The sequence below is a fragment of the Budorcas taxicolor genome, chromosome 7 (assembly GCF_023091745.1).
Source record: "Budorcas taxicolor isolate Tak-1 chromosome 7, Takin1.1, whole genome shotgun sequence".
In the NCBI taxonomy this organism is placed as follows: Eukaryota; Metazoa; Chordata; class Mammalia; order Artiodactyla; family Bovidae; genus Budorcas; species Budorcas taxicolor.
Window position 1 is genome coordinate 14,093,177 of NC_068916.1, and position 20,705 is coordinate 14,113,881.

Genomic DNA, 20,705 nt, shown 5'->3' on the forward strand with positions numbered 1-20,705 from the left:
TGAACCCATTTATTTACACCATTTATTTACAGCCTGAGAAACAGGGACAAGAAGGAATCCTTGAGGAAACTCATCGATATGTTGCCTTTTTTGTTCCGTGATTACATTGCCTTGGGGGGGGGGGGGCCTTAGTTTTCTCAAGTCAAAATGATAGGCACCCTAGATGAACCAGAATACTTGATTCTTCCATTGTACAACTCCTCTAAAGTGACTAGATAGAGTCATGTTTAAAGTATTGAAACTTGGACTCAGAGCCCCACTTTGCTTTTAATCTAGCTCTGGGATGTTTGTCACATTTCAATTCTCCATACTCTATTTCTTTGCTCATGTTCTATAGAAGCAATATGACCCAGGAGTTCTAGTTTGACTGATTTTTGTTTGTGATGACTCTCAGAAAAGGAAAGTTGTAGGAGGTGGATGAGGCAAGGGGCTGGGGTGGGGGTGGGGGAGGAATGAAGGAAGCTGTGGTCCTGTATTGAGACTAGCTTCTGTCTGATTCTATGGAAAGTGCCATGACAATCATACCTCAGAATTATCCCTCCCATGAGGCAAGGGAAATGAGCTCACACCACATATCAATAATTAGTAAGACCAGTCACTGGTGAATAGCATCCTTCTGAGGAACCATTAGCATCCACTATAATCAGTTTCAATATCTATAAAATTGTCATCATCCTTGGTGGTTGAGGTGATTGTAAGATATCTGAAATGTATCATTGAGGAGACTCTAGTTCTAATAAGAAAAAGGAAAATTTTGTCTAATATGATTAAACAATAAAGAAAGTTATCTTTCATGACAAAGACTTCAGAGATCATCAGGAACAGGAGCTAGGTACTCATCCACTCTTGTATGAGGTGCCCTTATCCTCAGATTGTTCTCCACAAAGATGGTGACAGCAAATGAAAATGTCAGACTTGGACATGAAGCCCAAAGATAGAAAACTGATTTTCCTTCCCTAATCCAGTTTTTAATAGATCTTTCTGTGGAGTCTATCAGAACATCTCTGCAGTGAATTTGAATGGTAGCTCTCAAAGCAATATGCCCACTTCCTATTCTTCCTATCTTGTGAATCTTACTTTATACTACAACAGGGTGAATGTTACTTATTTGGAAAAAGAGTCTTTTCAGTGAAAGAGTTTATCCAAGATTATCTGGATAGCCTTTAAATGTAGTCATAGATAGCCTTTAAATGTAGTCACAGATATCCTTATTAGAGAGACAGAAGTAGAAAAGACACAGGAAAAAAAGAAGGGGAAAATATCTCTATTGAGATAGAAATTGGATTGATGTGCCAGCATTAGATTGCTTGTATTTGACCCATTTTGCTGAACAAAATTTTCATTATCATTGGACTCTAATGCATGTTGTTACCATCCCTATGTATACTGCTTTGTTGTTTAGTCACTAAGTTGTGTCTGACTCCTTGGCGACCTCGTGGACTGTAGCCCACCAAGTTCCCCTATCCATGGGATTTCCCAGACAAGAAGACTGGAATGGGTTGATGTTTCCTTCTCCAGAGGATCTTCTCAACCCAGGGATTGAACCTGTATCTCTTGCACTGGTAGGCAGTTTCTTTACCATTGAGCCACCAGGGACTTTATTAAATAAATTTGCTTTTTTGAGCTTGTTGGAAGGCCTTTTTATCAATTAATCAGAATTAACATGGATGAATTAATCTTGATTTAGTTATATTTATGAAAATGAAGGTAATTTTAGAGAAGCAGAGATGTTTCAATGGATATCAAATTCTAATTCTGTTTATTGAATTCAGTAGTCACTAAGACTCACTTCTCAGATAATTCCTTTCTGTTATGTTACATTGTGCAAAATTTAAGTAAATTATTAAAAGAATATTCTAAGTTTATTTCTGAAGCTTAACTCAATAATGTATCCTTGGATGAAAATAAGATGCCCCATGGTCTACAACCAGGAGATTAACACGCAGGCCATGGTCATTTAAATTTAAAGACTCCCTTAACTGAAAGTGAAAGTGAAGTCGCCCAGTCGTGTCTGACTCTTTGCGACCCCATGGACTGTAGCCTATCAGGCTCCTCTGTCCATGGGATTTTCCAGGCAAGAGTGCTGGAGTGGATTGTCATTTCCTTCTCCAGGAAATCATCCCGACCCAGGAATCAAACCCGGTCTCCCGCATTGCAGGCTGGGGACAATTAAACCATGCTGGGGATAATCAGTCTAATAACAGTAGGAAATTGGGCGAGATGCCTTATGCGCAATGCCAAAATATAGATTCCCTTAAAGATAAGGATCGGTACAGAACAGGTAAATTCAAATGACCTCGAATATACTGGGCTGCTTCTAAAGACAATTATTGACCAAAATTCTTACTTATGACCTCATTCATATTGCTAGCTATCTTATTTTTATATTGCCCATTTTTACAAAATTGCTTCTTTCATTACCAAATGTGTGACTAAGCCACTGATAAAATGATGATATAAAGCTTCATATGAGATTGATGATTGTCATAGTGTAATTCTAGATAGGGGAAGAAGTAACAAGAGGAAATATTTCCCTAGACCAAAAGAAACTAGGAAGAAGGTGGTCCCGAGACTTCCAGCTACTGTCAATAAGGCCTAGTCCAGTAATAGCACATTGAGTGGCCTATCAGAGAAATCTCTGCCAGACCTGAGAATGAACATTCCTAGAGTTGTGGGACAAAAGAGTCATGAAATGCCCCCCAAGCCACGGTTGAATTCATTACCATGAAGGGGCCCTGATAACTGAAAACTGGGCACTTCCCATCTGCCTCTCTAAGGATTAGGTCAGTGGCCACTACAGCCACTGACTTTCAACACATTTTGAAATGAGTTCAAGGTGGGGGAGCTTGAATGAGGTGCTTTATGTTCTGGAAGAACTGCAGAACAGGCCTTCAGATAGTTGCTTTCAGGAAAGGGTTTATGAGCTCAAATTCTTGTATCTTCTCATAATGAAAAAAGTACTGAAGTCATTAATGGTAACATCCGTTTTGGCCATTAAGGAGAGAAATGCAATTGAAAGTCAAAATGGAATAGCTGTAGTTCAGACATCCAAGGTAAAAATACTAGGTGGCATTATGAACATGATTTCTGAAAAGTCCCTGTATAGCTAAAAGCTTCAGTTTTCTGAGCTGTGGCAGACTTGGGATGTCACCAGCCATTCTCAAAACAATGTCTGCTGGCAGCTGGAAGCTGCAACCTTATGGGTTCAAGGTATCTTCTTGCAACTAAAATTTTTTGGAAAATGAAATTTCTTTAGATCAGATATTAGTAGAAAAAGGAGACAGGTAATGGCTAATAGTTTCTGATATGTGTATGTTAATACCACATTGGGGAAGTTAAAACCTTCTTAGATAAAAGTAAACAACTGGCTACCTGGCTGCAATTCTCCCCAAGGTGTGAGGTCCAGACTGGGTTTAAGGCTTATCTCAGGGAATGAACTTTATTTTGTCTGTTAAAATTCCAGTTGTCACTCCTCCAACTACTTCTAACTGAATATCTTACACCAAAATAGTGAACCAAGGAAGTGAGATTGAGATCATACAAGACTTAGATCCAGGATTTGGAACTCAGAAATATTTCCAATTCAGTATATATTCTCCAAATTGAGGGAGAATTATGCCCCATTTTACCCACTCTTGATTGGGAAATCCCATGGACAGAGGAGATTGCCAGGCTGCATGCAGTTCATGGGGTCACAGTCGGACACGACTTAGCAAGTAAACAACAACAACAATAACTGCCCCATTTTAGCAGGAAGCGACCAGAACCATTGTTGCACAGTTCCCTGAATTGAAACTGAAGAGGACTCTGTGGGACTCCAGAGTACAAATCCTTTCTGCATCCCCTTTCTTATTTGTAGGCTCATTCAGCCTCCTTGATCTTCCCTGAGTTTCAAAGGGCAGGTTCAGACAGTTGTTTATCAAGAAAGGGAGGGGATGCAGAAACATGGGAAAGTGAAAGTGTGAGTCACTCAGTCCCATGTCGGACTCATTGCAACCCCTTGGACTGTAATCCTCCAGGTTCCTCTGTTCTTGGAATTCTCCAGGCAGGAATACTAGAGTGCGTAGCCATTCCCTTCTCCAGAGGATCGTCCCAACCCAGGGATCGAACCCAGATCTTCTGCATTGCAGGAAGATTCTTTACTATCTAGGCCACAAGAAAAGCCAACAGAAACACAGGAGGAGCAGTCAAATGGTGGTGCAGCCTTGGGACAGTGTGCTAGTTCCTCCTCAAGGAGTATATATAATACTATCTTTGAGTTTTGAAGAACTGTATCCCCCATCCAGGAGGAGGATGGTAACTTCAGGCTGAGTGCAAGATTCCTGGAGCGCTGCCCTGTTACCTCAGCACCAAATGATCAGAAGAAAGTCATACACTCTGTAGCCCTCACTCCCAACTTTGCTTTCCTTTTCTAGACACAGTGATGACATCCTGTTAGGCCTCTTGTTTGGCCCCTGTCTGTTAAAAGTACTTATATCTCTGACAGTTTCAGGTTAAATTTTTGTTACTACAAGGGTGGATGTCAGTTTCAGACATAAGATACCTTGATTTAGAACAAGTGGAGAGAAACTTCTACTCTACTAGGCAGGACAATGTTCATTCTCAACAGAAAGTTGTTACAGAAGAAAAATCTCTGCCCCAATTTTCAAGAAATTATCTTCAGTATGAAGTCCTGGCAGGGGAGGGGGTTAGGGGGCAGATTTTTAGGGGAACCACTGACTGAAACCACTAACTCTGGCCAAGCATGAGAGTAACCACTTGTTTGGGTTATCTTTCAATGGGCATTCCTGGTAAGGGATGCAGAACTAAAAAGCTACAACCAATTCAAAGAATATGCTGCTAAGTCACTTTAGTCGTGTCTGTCTCTGTGTGACCCCAGAGACGGCAGCCCACCAGGCTCCCCCGTCCCTGGGATTCTCCAGGCAAGAACACAGGAGTGGGTTGCCATTTCCTTCTCCAATGCATGAAAGTGACAAGCGAGAGTGAAGTCGCTCAGTCATGTCCGACCCTCAGCGACCCCATGGACTGCAGCCTTCCAGGCTCCTCTGTCCATGGGATTTTCCAGGCAAGAGTACTGGAGTGGGCTGCCATTGCTTTAATATGGGAAAGGTCAAAAGTGAGTAGGGATGCAGTCCATATGTCCTACTGACCTCCTGGGAGCCTTCTCACTGGTATCCCTCTTGGTTGAGTAATGCGTGCCACCAGGAAGGACCCTGAGTCAGAATGATTGGCCAGAGACAACCCAGAAACTAACCCTATTACCATAAAACCTGAAACTGTGAACCATGTGGCAGAGTAGTTCTGAATTCCCTTACCCCGCTTCGTTCTGCCCAAGCACCCTTTTCCAATAAAGCCTCTTGCCTTGTCAGCATGTGTGTCTCCTTGGACAATGCATTTCCAAATGTTAGACAAGAGCCCTCTCTCAAACCCTTCTCTCCTCTTTTTGTTTTGCAGCCATAAACCACTATTCATCTCCAGCACTATTCCATCTTCCCCAGCTGAAATTTGTCTCCATTAAACCCTAACTCCCCATTCTTCCTCCCAAAGATTCTGGCAACAACCATTCTAATCTCTATCTGTATGAGTTTGACTACTTTTGGTACTTTCTAGAAATGGAACCATTCTATTTTCCCCTATTATGTTTGGTACTTTCTAGAAATGGAACCATTCTATTTTCCCCTATTATGTCTGACTATGTAATATGATCAGGAAGAAGTTAGATGGAATGACAAGGAGAATTATTAGAAAAATTGAGAATTGACTTTTCTCTAGAAGGTAGTCTCTCATCATTCTTGGGAAATCATAATCCTATTTCCCAAAAGCACTAGTTGAAAACTCAGTGTTATAGTGTCCAAATTCAGTCCCAAAATATCCTGGTTAATCAGGAAATTAGTCAGCCTACTTGCTCAAAAATCTGAACAACATGATGTTATACATGTGGGGAGGGAGGTGGGATGGGGGTTCAGGATTGGGAACTCATGTACACCCGTGGCGGATTCATGTTGATGTATGGCAAAACCAATACAGTATTGTAAAGTAAAATAAAGTTAAAAAAAAATCTGAACAACATCATTAAAAAACAAAAATATACTTAAGGTAGGGTTTAAATCCACCCAACAAATTGGGGGGGGGGGCAAATAATATGAAACCTATAGAAACAAAAAATAACAAAAAAAGAAAGCTATGATTATTTTGTAATCATAGAAACAATACTGCTCATGACCAAGGGTCTGACATAATACATAAGAAAATTGAGAACGGTATACTGATGTGCTATGCAAAATCCTGAATGGGCTATGACTCACATGGAATGTCCAAATGATGTCACAATTCCATTACTATTCTAAGTAATTCTACTATTTCCAGCTATTCTAAGAGGAAAACATTTGTAGACTGAAAGATGAAAGCCAGATAGGTATATATACAATATGGAACTGCAGATTCAAATCATTTGTTGCATATATGTGATTTTACTGCCTTTTCCAGTCTTATTAACCCAAAACAATATGGCACAGGTGTTGAGATTAGATTATTCTGCAGAAAATCCTCCACAGGGCATTCCTGATGTCCTTGTTCCTTAGACTGTAGATGAAGGGGTTCAGCATAGGGGTGACTATAGTGTACATCACTGAGGCCACTGCACTCTTCCTAGGGGAAGATAAGACAGTTGAACTAACATACATCCCAAGGCCTGTTCCAAAAAATAAGCAAACAACTGACAGGTGAGAGCCACAGGTGGAAAAGGCTTTATACTTCCCATCTGATGAGGAGACTCTTCGAATGGAGGATATAATTCAAGCATAAGAGTAAAGGATTCCTAAGAGTGGAACTCCACCGAAGATAGTACCAATGAAATAGATTAATAGGTTACTGATGGAGGTGTTGGAACAGGCAAGGTTGACAAGTTGAGGAGGATCACAAAAGAAATGAGGGATTTTAACATTTGCACAGAAGGTAAGCTGTAACATCATCAAGTAGTGCAGCAGGGAGGTCAAAAAGCTGATGAAAAATGATGCCAGGACCAACACGCCACAGGTACAGGGATTCATGATGACCAGGTAGTGTAGAGGATTACAGATGGCCACCAACCGATCATAGGCCATCACTGTCAGAAGGAGACTCTCCAAAAATGCAAAAAGAGAAAAAAAGGTTAGCTGAGTCAGACACCCTCTATAGGTGATGGATTTGTTGTATGTCTGGAGGTTCACTAGCATCTTGGGGATGGTGGTGGTGCTGATACTGATGTCAGCCAAGGACAAACTGGAAAGGAAGAAATACATTGGGATGTGGAGATGAGGATCAGAGCTGATGACCAGGATGATGAGCAGGTTTCCAAACAAGGTCACCAAGTACAGGGATAGGAAGAGCCCAAAAAGAAGGGGCTGGAGGTCTGGATCATCTGAGAGGCCCAGGAGCAGGAATTCTGAGACACCTGTTAGATTCGGTGATTCCATGTAGATGGAACACCTTTTGAAAAAGAAGAGAGTGTTGAATACAGGAAATAAATATACAGGAACCTGGATAAATGTCCATACTTTGGATTCAAACAATTCACATGTAATGTATTCAGGCTTGAATATCAAACACTGAAGTACATTCAGCAGTATTTATCAATTAAGAGCTCCTCTTTATTGATGCCAAGAATATTCACTTGTCTATACACCCATTTTAGAGTCATGGGGCCAAAGAATACGAGTGAAGTAAGGAGACTGTGAAATAACAAGTCCATACACATAGCAAATAATGTGCCCTCTACTTTTGAAGGGAAATTATAGAATAAAATGTATTCTCCTTCCTTAAAAATATCATTCTAATTAAAGTACATTACAGTGGAAATGATTGATGGCATCACTGATTCAATGGACATGGGTTTGGGTGGACTCCGGGAGTTGATGGACAGGGAGGCCTGACGTGTTGTGGTTCATGGGGTCGCAAACAGTTGGACACAACTGAGCGACCAAACTGAACTGAACTGAACAGTGGAAATAGATGGGGAAACAATGAAAACAGTGAGAGACTTTATTTTTCTGGGCCCCAAAATCACTGCAGATGGTGACTGCAGCCATGAAATTAAAAGATGCTTGCTCGTTAGAAGAAAAGCTATGACCAAACCAGACAGCATATTAAAAAGCAGAGACATTACTTTGCTAACAAAGGTACATCTGGTCAAAGCTATGGCTTTTCCAGTAGTCATGTATAGATGTGAGAGTTGGACTATAAAGAAAGCTGAGTGCTGAAGAATTGATGCTTTTGAACTGCGGTGTTGGTGAAGACTCTTGAGAGTCCCTTGGACTGCAAGGAGATCCAACCAGTCCATCCTAAAAGAAATCAGTCCTGAATATTCGTTTGAAGGACTGATGCTGAAGCTGAAACTCTAATACTTTGGCAACCTGATGTGATGGTTGAATGGTATTACCAACTCAATGGACATGAGTTTGAATAAGCTCCGGGACTTGGTGATGGACAGGGAAGCCTGGCATGCTGCAGTCCATGGGGTCGCAAAGAGTTGGACACAACTGAGCAACTGAACTGAACTGAACTGACAGTGGAATATTACTGAGCCATAAAAATAACAAAATAATATCATTTGCAGCATGTACCTAGAGATTGTCATACTGAGTGAAGTAAGACAGAGAAAGACAAATATCATATGATATTATATTTGTGGAATCTTTAAAAAAGGGTACAAATATATTGATTTACAAAACAACAATAAAGTTACAGATGTAGAAAACAGACTCATGGTTACTGGGTAGTGGGGGGGCAGTAAAAATTGGAAGGTTGGGATTGACAGGTATACACTCCTATATATAAAATAGATAAGTAATAAGGACCTACCGTACAGTACAGGGAACTCTACTCCATACTCTGTAATGGCCTATATGGGAAAATAATCTTAAAAAGAGTAAAAGTACAGATATGTATAAAAGACTCACTTTGTTGTATACCTGAAACTAACACAACACCATGAATCAACTATATCCTAATAAAAAAATTTAAAGTACACTTATAAAGCATTCAAATGTACTTTATCCTATTCAAATACAGTACAAAAATTCCCTTATAGGGTAATCCTAAATACTTAAAACCCATAATCACTGGACTATAAATTAAACTCAAATATTCATAGTCAAATACCATTTTTATGTACCAATTATCTTTTAGAATGTTTCTTCATTTGGGTTTAAAAAATATTTATCATTTATTTGTCTATGCCAGGTCTTCATTGTAGCACATGGTATCTCTGTTGCAGCATATGGGATCTAGTTCCCTGACCATGGATTGAACCCAGTCCCCCTGCATTGGGAGCATGAAGTCTTAGCCCCTGGACCATAGGGAAGTCCCTTTATTTAATTTTGATATCTGTCTTTCTTGGAGTAAAATGCTCATTCCAGTGAGCAGATTGTCTGATCAATGTCTCTTAACTTACATATCCAACACAAATATTTAGCCTTGATGGGCTTCACATTTTGATAATAACTAATTGTTAGAAGTGCAAAATCATATGGCATCACTGATCTTGAAGATAACATTATTAATATATGGTACACTAGTGATTCAGTAATAATTAATAAGCACTGTGTACTTATATTTTTTGCAGGTTCTTTTCTATCAGTGTTACACACTCTTGGAGAAAGTTCTGAGGCTGAGTTTGCTTTTTCCTGTTTTTGTTTGCAGTGGCTAGGTAACACTTCTTAAATAAGTCTCTAATCCTAAACATGTGTGAAGAGTTGATTTCTCATCAAATCTAACTCTCATATGAACAATCAAGAAGTTCCAGACCAAAGCATGTCTCAAACTCTAAGCTGGACTTATGCCAGCTTAAAAGCCTTTTCAAGTCATTCTTTCTTATCAAGTAATTGTGTTTCTCCTACATTAAACTTCCCGAAGGCAATACAGGTTCTCCTGCCAGGTCAAAACAAGATATAATATGGGAAAAATCAAAAGGGAAAAAACCAGACTAATTTCACAAACACTGGGGTAGTTTATTCATCTATAAAATGGGTATATTAACTTCACAGACTTAACCAGGTTACTGTAAAGTAGTAAGTTAAAATAAAGATAAAATACTTCAACAGTGGTTGTCAGTGTTAGTTCATCTTTATAATTATCCTTTTAAAAAGCTTTTTACTTTGTATTGGTGTATAGGTGATTTTTTTTTCCACTTTAAAAAATTTATTTAAAAATTTTTAATATAAATTTATTTATTTTAATTGGAGGCTAATTACTTTACAATATTGTAGTGATTTTGTGATACATTGACATGAATCTGCCACGGGTATACATGGTGATTAACAAAAAATGTTCTGATAGTTTCAGGTAAACAGCAAAGGGACTTAGCCATACACATACTATAATTACCTTTTGATCTTTTATAATTTAAGTATGGACTGGCTACAGCCTAGAAGCAATTAAACCAGAATCTCTACCCATAGGTCCTTTTGGCATATTAACATTTTGCCAGGGTAGAGAACCATTGTCAGGCAATCAATTAATATTGCATTCATGTTACCTATTATTAACATCATTATTATACACTTCACATATTAAAATATAAATATTTAATAATACTTGCATTAGAACTTACATTTATTACTTAAAAAAAAAAAAACAGAAGGTTTTGCTATCCCTATATGGTCCTATTCCCCTGCATTTCAGTGTTGTTCAGGATAAACATTGTCATGAATTCAATAGATGTATTTTCCTTTCAGTGTGTCCATAATATTTCTATTGACTTCTGTGTTTATAAGTAGTTTTCTTGCAAATTGGCCTCGATTCCAGCTGACATGAATTTATCATTTACCACAGTATTGCATTTTAAGTACATATATCTACATGTATCTATGTACCTATATCTCTTAAGTACATATATGACGTATATATATATCAGCACATAAAATGATGCACAGTATTACCTGAGGGTTAAATTTCATTTATTTTTCAATTTCTTATTATGACACAGATAAGTGAATTATCGTGCCACCCACCATCCTACACGAGTGAGGATTTCCAAAATATATATGCATACAAGAGTACTGTTTTAGTTTTAAAGATGGAAACTTGTGCAACTTTACTATTAATTACTTATTTTCCTGATGGAAATATCAGACAAAAGCAAATGTACACTCTGATTGTCAAGGTATTAAATCAGAAAGGTTCTTGAAATATGACTAGCAAGGCTTTTTGTGATAGAGTCATATGAACATTTCCATTTTTCAAAGAGAATGATATTTCCATGGCTCAGATTTACAAAATGGTCTGAAAAATGCATTATTATTCATAGAAAACCCTATGTCTATAATATTCATGTAAAAGCCCCCTGCAAATCACTTGTTCCACTCTACTAATTCACGGATAGACTCACCAGACCCCAGAAGAAGCAATCCATGGTTCTAATTGCATTTGCTCATCTGGGACTAAAGAAGGTTTCAAAAGAAAATAATTCACTCAGGCGGTACAGCGACTTGGGACTGGAATTAAGAAGCCTTTGTGTGAGACCCACATCTTTCACCCACTAAAGGTGGAGTGTGTGTAAATCTCTCCACTTCTATACTGGTATCCCTTACACTGAAGTAGGATCAGTAATATCCATTTGTAGGATATGTGGAGGCTTCCCAGATAACTCATTGGTAAAGAAGTAACAGTGTACTAGAATTAACAGGAGTACCAGGCAGGGAGCTGTTCCCCCAGGTTTGGTGCTGAAAATGAAACCACCCCTCAACCTCCAATGAGCGCTGAAGAACTGATGCCTTCAAATTGTGGTCCTGGACCTGAAGATCCCACGTGCTATAATGGAAGAAAGAAGATCTTGTGTGCTACAACTAAGACCAGGTGCAACTAATTAAATAAATATTAAAAAGAAATGTGGTGCTGGAGAAGATTCTTTTTTTTAATTTTAGTAATATATTCTATTTAACACAATATTCTCGAGAGTCCCTTGGACTGCAAGAAGATCAAACCAGTTAATCCTAAAGGAAAGTGAGTGAAGTTGCTCAGTCGTGTCAGACTCTTTGAGACCCCATGGACTGTAGCTCCTCTGTCCATGGGATTTTCCAGGCAATAGTACTGGAGTGGATTGCCATTTCCTTCTCCAGGGGATCTTCCCAACCCAGGGTTCGAACCTGGGTCTCCCACATTGTAGACAGATGCTTTACCGAAATGAACCCTAAATATTCATTGAAAGGATTGGTGCTGAAGCTGAAGCTGCAATACTTTGGCCACCTGATGCGAATAGCCAAAAGACCCTGATACTGGGAATGATTGAAGGCAGAAGGAGAAGCAGATGACAGAGTATGAGATGGTTGGATGGCTTCACTGACTCAATGGACACGAGTTTGAACAAACTCCAGGAGATGGTGAAGGACAGGGAAGCCTGGAGTGCTTCAGTTCATGGGGTCACAAAGAGTCGGGCACAACTTAGCAACTGAACAACAGCAACAACTAGCTCCAATAAAGAATCTGCCTTCCAGTGTTGGAGACACAAGAGATGTGGGTGGGAAAGATCCCCTGGATCTTTACAAAATGGCAACCTGCTCCAGTATTCTTGCCTGGAAAATTTCGTGGACAGAGGAGCCTGGCCAGCTACAGTCCATGGGGTCGCAAAGAGTTGGACATGACTGAGAGCACACACACACATGCACACACAAACACATACACATGGGTTTCACACCGTAAGTTAACCTTCTTATGTCAGGTTTAGAGCCTTTCAAGTCATTTCTCCCTTATAGAGAGTTTGTATGCATGTGTGCTAAGTTGTCTCAGTCATGTCCAACTCTGTGCGATTCCATGAACTGTAGCCCGCCAGGCTCCTCTATCCATAGGATTCTCCAGGCAAGAATACTGGAGTGAGTCGCCATTCCCTCTCCAGGGGATCTCCCCGATCCAAGGATGGAACCACTGTCTCCTGCACTGGCAGATGGATTCTTTACCCCTGAGCCACCAAGGAAGCCCAACAGAGAGTTTGCATTTGTCGTAAATTCAGCTCCCTGAATGGAGGTTGAGTTAGCAGGATAGGATACTGTCTAGGCACCCTATGGATGGAATTTCATTTTCTGCATTCAAATCTGACCTTACACTCTATACTCCAGTGATTGATCAAAATTACATTAAAGTAAAATGTTTCTATCCTAACTGTAAAATAATGATAATGCATTTGACTTTCTTTGAGAGGTGAAAATGCATATAATAGGAAACAGGCTGCATGATGGTATGGGGAGGGAGGTGGGAGGGGGGGTTCAGGAGTGGAAACTTATGTACACCCATGGCGGATTCATGTTGATGTATGGCAAAACCAATACAGTATTGTAAAGTAAAAAAATAAAAAATAAAACAACTTTAAAAAAAAAAGAACTTGGCTCTTAGAATCATCGAGTAAGGTTTTGTGATGTTGTGGTTACTGTCATCATTTTTTAAAATATATTTTTAAAAGAAAGGATTTTTTAAAAATAGTTTTGTTTATTTATTTTTGGCTATGGTGGATCTTTATTACTATGCAGCTTTTTCCTTAGTTACAGCTGCTTGGGGTGGTGGGGGGTTGGCTATACTTCATTGCAGTGCACAGTTTTCTCATTCCAGAGGCTTCTCTTGTTGCAGAGATGGACTCAGTATTTCCCATACGTGGGCTCAACAGCTAGCAGCTCTGGGCCTCTAGAGCATGTGCAGACAATACTTGTAGAGCACAGGATTAGTTGCTCCTCAGAGTGTGGGATCTTCCCGGACCAAGGATTGAACACATGTCTCCTGCACTGGCAAGTGAATTCCTTAACCCTGAGCCACCAAGGAAGCACATACTGTCATCATTTTCATCATCATCACCTTCACGATCATTTTGAGCACTTAGGAGATGTTTTAGAAGGACCTACTTCCTGATCAGGTAGAAAAAGTGACCAAGGAAGATAGAACCAGCGTGGGAGGGAAGTGGAAATCAGACACTATTAGATGTACAATAGATGTGCAATACTAGTATTGTAAACTATTATACATCTATTAGATGTATAGAACAGTCTTTTGGACTCTGTGGGAGAGGGAGAGGGTGGGATGATTTGGGAGAATGGCATTGAAACATGTATAATATCATATAAGAAACTAATCGCCAGTCTAGGTTCAATGCAGGATGCAAGATGCTTGGGGCTGGTGCACTGGGATGACCCGGAGGGATAGTGTGTGTGTTGGGGGGGGGGGGGGGTGGTGGGAGAGGATTCAGGATTGGGAACACATGTACACCCGTGGCAGATTCATGTTGATGTGTGGCAAAACCAATACAATATTGTAAAGTAAATAATAATAATAATAATTAAATGAGTTATACGATCCGCACCACTAACAACAACATTCACTTCATAGGCCTCTGAGCCGAACTAAGCATTTTGGTGCCTTCCCACTGGCTATCCCAACTGTCCCACTACTCTGATGATAAGTAAACAAGTCTCCCCAATTCCTTCTGCATTCAGTATCTCCCACTGCACTTGGCACTCACTGGGCTGTGCCATGTCTCTGCTGGAGCAGGAATGCTCCCCCCATACCTGGTGTTACTTGAGGACAGAGGCTTTGTCCTCAGGACTTCCAGTAAGACAGATTCATGTATGTGCCTTCTGGTACAGACAATAACTTCAGGAGCATGAGACACAGATATGGAACCCATTGGCTGGAGCTGGCTATATAAAGGACTGGGAAGCACAGGCTGATTATTTATAGTGATACAGCCTTGAGACCTCCATGCACATAACAGATAATTAGGCAACTAATTAGTCCATGGTCTCTCCGTCTCTGAGGATTTGCTAATTTCATGGTGGAGGAAAAGAAGTAAAGTGAATATGTTAGGAAGAATATAAACTTGTCCCCTTCTCAGGAGGGGGCTGACCTTTATGCTTCACCTCTGATTTCCAAGTTCTTTACCTTATAAAGTTCAAACACATTTTTTAAATTAGAGAAAACAATATATGACTTTTATATCTGCAAATCTATGGAATCGGTCATATAAGTTAGAGAGATTTAGGTCTTCCATACCAAGATTCTGATTGTATTTCTAATTTCTCAGTTTAGATTTATGTCTCTGAGAACTTCCTATTTTTTTTAATCTATAGTCCTTGTTTAGGGTTTAGGATTTTCTGCCTTAGAGATTTACGTTTCTTGCTATTTTGAATGGCAGCCCCAATTCTAGTTCTAATTTTATTGGAATATTAAGTTTTAAGTAATTTAACATTCTAGCTCAATTTTTTCTCTTCAGGTGAGGTATGTTCTATGTGTACCTCCCTTTAGCTGGTTCTAATTTATATCCTTTTGCTATAATAAAACTATTATAATTAGTAGAGTGCTTCTCTGAGATCTGAGTAATTCTAGTTCATGACAGAACTTGAGGGAGTCCTCTCAGTTTGAATCATGTTTGAGAATTATTGAATGTGAGGAAGTTCCCAAATTTGTAGCAAATTGGCCTATAACAAGGGTGGCCCTGGAGATGCTTGAACTTGTGCTGGTGTCTGATAGAGGGCAGTCTTGTGAGTGTTCCCTTAGACTCTGCTAATTCACAAACTCTTTGTGGTAAGGAAGGGAGTAGAAAACATCAAGCCAAGTTGAAGCCCATCAAAGGTCTCTGAAAACCACAAGGAAGCTCTGGAGCTACAGTGATCCTTAGAGTTGGTTGGAGTTGGGGCAAAGGAGCCAAATGCTTACACCCCCACATCACACAGTCATCAAAAGTGGGCTGCCTGGGGGGCTTCTCTAGCTGAGGCAGATCCCTCTAGGAGTTAATTGCTGATGGCTGAGTAACATCCAACATTGAAGCACTTTATCTCTCATTCCTGCAGGAGATTCTTTTTATTGTGGTAAAACAACTGTCGACTTAAAAAATATTCATACCTCAGAAAACATAGAACACTCTATGACATAAATCACAGCAAGATCCTCTCTGACCCATCTCCTAGGGTAATGGAAATAAAAACAAAAAGAAACAAATGGGGCCTAATTAAACTTAAAATCTTTTGCAAAGCAAAGGAAACTATAAACAAGGTCAAAAGACAACCCTCAGAATGGGAGAAAATTATGCCAAATGAAACAACCGACAAAGGGTTAATTTCCAAAATACACAAGCTGTTCATGCAACTCAACACCAGAAAAACAAACAACCCAGTCAAAAAGTTGGCAAAACATCTAAACAGATATTTCTCCAAAGAAGACATACAGATGGCTAATAAACACATGAAAAGATGCTCAACATCACTCATTATAAGATAAATGTAAATAAAAACTACAGTGAGATATCATTTTTGATATCAATTTGAGTCAATTGCTAATGAGGTGGATAAACCTAGAGTCTATTATACAGATGAAGTAAATCAGAAACAAATATCATATCTTAATGCATATTTGTGGAATCTAGAGAGATGGTGATGATGAACCTATTTGCAGGGCAGCAATATAGATGCAGACATAGAGAAAAAACTTGTGGACAAGGCAGAGGAAGGAGAAGGTGGAACAAATAGAGTATCAGGGAAACATAGGCACTATCATATGTAAAACAGATAGCCAGTGGGAATTTGCTGTGTGATTCAGGGAGCTCAGACCGGTGCTCTGTGACAACCTAGAGGGGTAGGAAGGGGTGAGATGGAGGTTCAAGAGGGAGGGGACATATATTTACATATGTGTACCTCTGGCTGATTCATGTTGATGTATGGCAGAAAACAATACAATATTGTTAAGCAATTATCCTTCAATAGAAATTAAATTTTAAAAATATATTCATGACCTAAGAGTTGAGAGTTATGCTTTATTCAGCAGGAACTTTTAGGACTTAAGCAGGGAGACAACATCTCAAGTAACCCTGAAAGAAATGGTTTGAGGAGGCTGAGGGAGGAGGTGAGTTATATAGAAGTTTCTCTACACAAAGGCAAGTAGTCTGAATGTTGAAAATATTTTTGTGAATTAAAGGAAACCAGATATCCCAAGTTAAGGAATTTAGTGCTTTTCTGTGTACGGGAAGATTCAAGAGTCTGGGCTTATTACTGAAACCATTCCTTCCATATGCATCTCAGCTATCTGAGGCCAGTATCCTGTGTTTTTCACATCCTGAGCTCCCTATGGCTCACCATAGAGAGTAGCCGCAGTCTGATGGCTGTTAGATCACAGGTATTCTTCTCCTTCCTGAGTGCCCTTAGGGCTCACCATCTCACACTGGAGGGCTAGAATCTCTAGTGATTGTGACATCCCTGTTTTCTGATATGGCAGGAAATACTCCATGTCTCACAAGATAACATAAAACCTACCATCTAAAGTATTTTTAACTGTACAGTTCAGTTGCCTTAAGTACCTTCACACTGGTTTCCAACCATCACCACCATTCACCTTCAGGACCATTTCATCTTCCCCAAGTGAAAATCTGTCCCCATTAAACACTAATTCCCCTTTCTTCCTCCCAAAGCCTCTGGCAGCTGCCATTCTACACTTGCTCAGGGGCAGTTCAACTACTTTAGGTCCTCGTTTCAGTGGAATCATTCAATTTTTACCCTTTCCATCTGGCTATATAATATTATCGCGGAGAAGTTAAATGGAATGGGAAAGAGAATCATCAGAAAAATTGGGAACTGACTTTGCTCTGGTAGGTACTCTCTTACCTACTCTTTGGGAAGCATACACTCAGTTTTCAAAGGAAAGTTCCACTTGAAAACCAAGTTAATAGTTTCTCACTTCAATTTCAAAACATCTCGAATAAGATAGGAAATTCATCATCCCCAGTTCAGTTCGGTCACTCAGTCATGTCCGACTCTTTGCGGCCCCATGGGCTGCAGCATACCAGGCCTCCCTGTCCCTCACTAACTCTCAGAGTTTATTCAAACTCATGTCCATTGAGTTTGTGACTTTCTCAAAAATTAGACAAAGATCATTAGGAACAAAAAATATACTAAATGTCTTGATCCTCATATCAAAGTGTGGGGAAAAAGCCACTGAAAACAGTATCAGTCAGTTCAGTTCAGTTCAGTCCCTCAGTCGTGTCCGACTCTTTGTGACCCCATGAATTGCAGCACTCCAGGCCTCCCTGTCCATCACCATCTCCCGGAGTTCATTCAAACTCACGTCCAACGCGTCAGTGATGCCATCCAGCCATCTCATCCTCTGTCGCCCCCTTCTCCTGCCCCCAATCCCTCCCAGCTTCAGAGTCTTTTCCAATGACTCAACTCTTCGCATGAGGTGGCCAAAGTACTGGAGTTTCAGCTTTAGCATCATTCCTTCCAAAGAACACCCAGGGCTGATCTCCTTCAGAATGGACTGGTTGGATCTCCTTGCAGTCCAAGGGACTCTCAAGAGTCTTCTCCAACACCACAGTTCAAAAGCATCAATTCTTCAGTGCTCAGCCTTCTTCACAGTCCAACTCTCACATCCATACATGACCACTGGAAAAACCATAGCCTTGACTAGATGGACCTTTGTTGATAAAGTAATGTCTCTGCTTTTGAATATGCTATCTAGGTTGATCATAATTTTCCTTCCAAGGAGTAAGCATCTTTTAATTTCATGGTTGCAGTCACCATCTGCAGTGATTTTGGAGTCCAGAAAAATAAAGTCTGACACCGTTTCCACTGTTTCCCCATCTATTTGCCATGAAGTGATGGGACCAGATGCCATGATCTTCATTTTCTGAATGTTGAGCTTTAAGCCAACTTTTTCGCTCTCCTCTTTCACTTTCATCAAGAGACTTTTTAGTTCCTCTTCACTTTCTGCCATCAGTATAGAAACAATAAATAACAAAAATGAGAGGGCTATGATTAATTTGCAATGATAGAAACAAAACTGCCCACAGCCAGGAGTCCTGGATCATGCATTGAAAAGTGCAAATGGTATACTGATGTGCTGTGCAAAATCCAGGTGGGAATATAACTTAAGAGGGGGAGTCTAAAATAATTTTCCAAACCATTAGAGTTATTCTAAGATGAAAAACATAAGAAAGGAAAAAAAATCTGACTACACCTTGGATCTGTTTCTTTTACTTTAACCTTGCTTTCTGTTGCTTTTGTTCATGAAAAGGATACTATCTCTACATAATGGCCTGCCTGGGGACCCCTGATCCTCTGTCAAAGGCACCAAAGTGCCTTTGTTCAGGGAAACACCCTAACCCTGTCCATCTGTGAATGGCTGCAAGGAAAATGAAATTAACATCTCCCTTCCCCTGAGGTTGGTCATTTCAGGAGATATTTGACTTTACTTCCTCACCTCCCTTTCCCTTTTCTATAAAAGAATCTGGCAGCCAGGCCCTGTTAAGATGGCTATTTTGAGACACTAGCTTCCCATCTTTTCCATCTGCTGGTTTTCTAAATAAATTATTATTTCTTGCCTCAACACCTTGTCTCCTGATTTATTAGCTTGCAATGCAGTTAGCAAAGCAAGTTTGGACTTGGTAACAAACAGAAAGCAGAGATTCATATACACCATGTGACTGGAGATTCGGAACTTCTCGTTGCACATATTTGATTTTACCACCTTTTCCAATCTTATGAACCAAAAGAAAAGAATGGAACAGGTGTTAAGATTAGGCAATCCTATGGGTAATCCTCCACAGGGCACTCTTGATGTCCTTGTTCCTTAGACTGTAGATGATGGGGTTCAGCATAGGGGTGACCACAGCATACATCACTGAGGCCACGGCGCCCTTCCTGGGGGAAGATGAAACAGCTGAACTGAGGTATACACCAAGACCTGTTCCATAAAACAAACAAACAATTGCCAGGTGAGAGCCACAGGTGGAGAAGGCTTTGTAATTCCCACCTGTTGATGAGACTCTGAGAATGGAGGAAATAATTCGATAATAAGAGTAAAGAACTCCTGAGAGTGGAACTCCACCAAAAATGGTACCAATAAAAAGGATTAATATGTTATTGATGGAGGTGTCTGAACAAGCAAGCTTGAGGAGTTGAGAAAGGTCACAAAAGAAATGAGGGATTTCCGTATCTGCACAGAAGGTAAGCTGTGACATCATCAAGTAGTGCAGTTGGGAGGTCAAAAAGCTGGTGAAAAATGATGCCAGGACCAATAAGCCACAGGTGCGGGGGTTCATGATGACCAGATAGTATAGGGGGTGACAAATGGCCACCAACCGGTCATAGGCCATCACTGTCAGAAGGAGACTCTCCAAACATGCAAAAAGAGAAAAGAAGGACACCTGAGCTAGGCATCCTACATAGGTGATGGATTTGCTGTGCATCTGGAGGTTCGCTAGCATCTTGGGGACAGTGGTGGTGCTGATACTGATGTCAGTCAATGACAGATTGGAGAGAAAGAAGTACATGGGGGTGTGGAGGTGGGAATCAGAGATAAAAGCCAGGATGATGAGCAGGTTCCCAAGCATGGTCACCAGGTACATGGACAGGAAGAGTCCAAAGAGGAGGGGCTGAAGTTCTGGTTCATCTGAGAGTCCCAGCAGGAGGAATTCTGAGACACGTGTAAGATTCTGTGGTTCCATGTTGATGGGGTATCTTTTGAAAAAGAAGAGTGTTAAATAAGCAAAACAAATGTAGAGGCATCCAGATAAATGTTCATACATTGGATTTAAGCAACCCATAAATAAAGTCTTCATTGAATATACACCCCAGTACTTCTACAATATTTCTAAGTTCTCAGTTGTGAGCATGTCTTTATTGATGACCAAAATAGTCACCTCTTTCTTTGCACCCATTTATGTGGTGACCCAAGGACGAAAGAGCAGACAAAACCGAGGAGAG

At 40.1% G+C, this 20,705-nt stretch overlaps 1 protein-coding gene and 1 pseudogene across 1 annotated transcript; both read right to left on the reverse strand.

Moving 5' to 3' along the window:
• Window positions 1-6,524: 6,524 nt before the first annotated feature.
• LOC128050742 (olfactory receptor 7E24-like) lies at window positions 6,525-7,511 on the reverse strand (annotated as a pseudogene).
• A 12,005-nt stretch (window positions 7,512-19,516) lies between these two features.
• Window positions 19,517-20,470, reverse strand: LOC128050416 (olfactory receptor 7E24-like). Its single transcript, XM_052642664.1, has one exon. It carries the CDS (start codon window positions 20,444-20,446, stop codon window positions 19,517-19,519), a length of 930 nt encoding a protein of 309 aa, XP_052498624.1. The 5' UTR covers window positions 20,447-20,470.
• Between the last annotated feature and the right edge of the window lie 235 nt (window positions 20,471-20,705).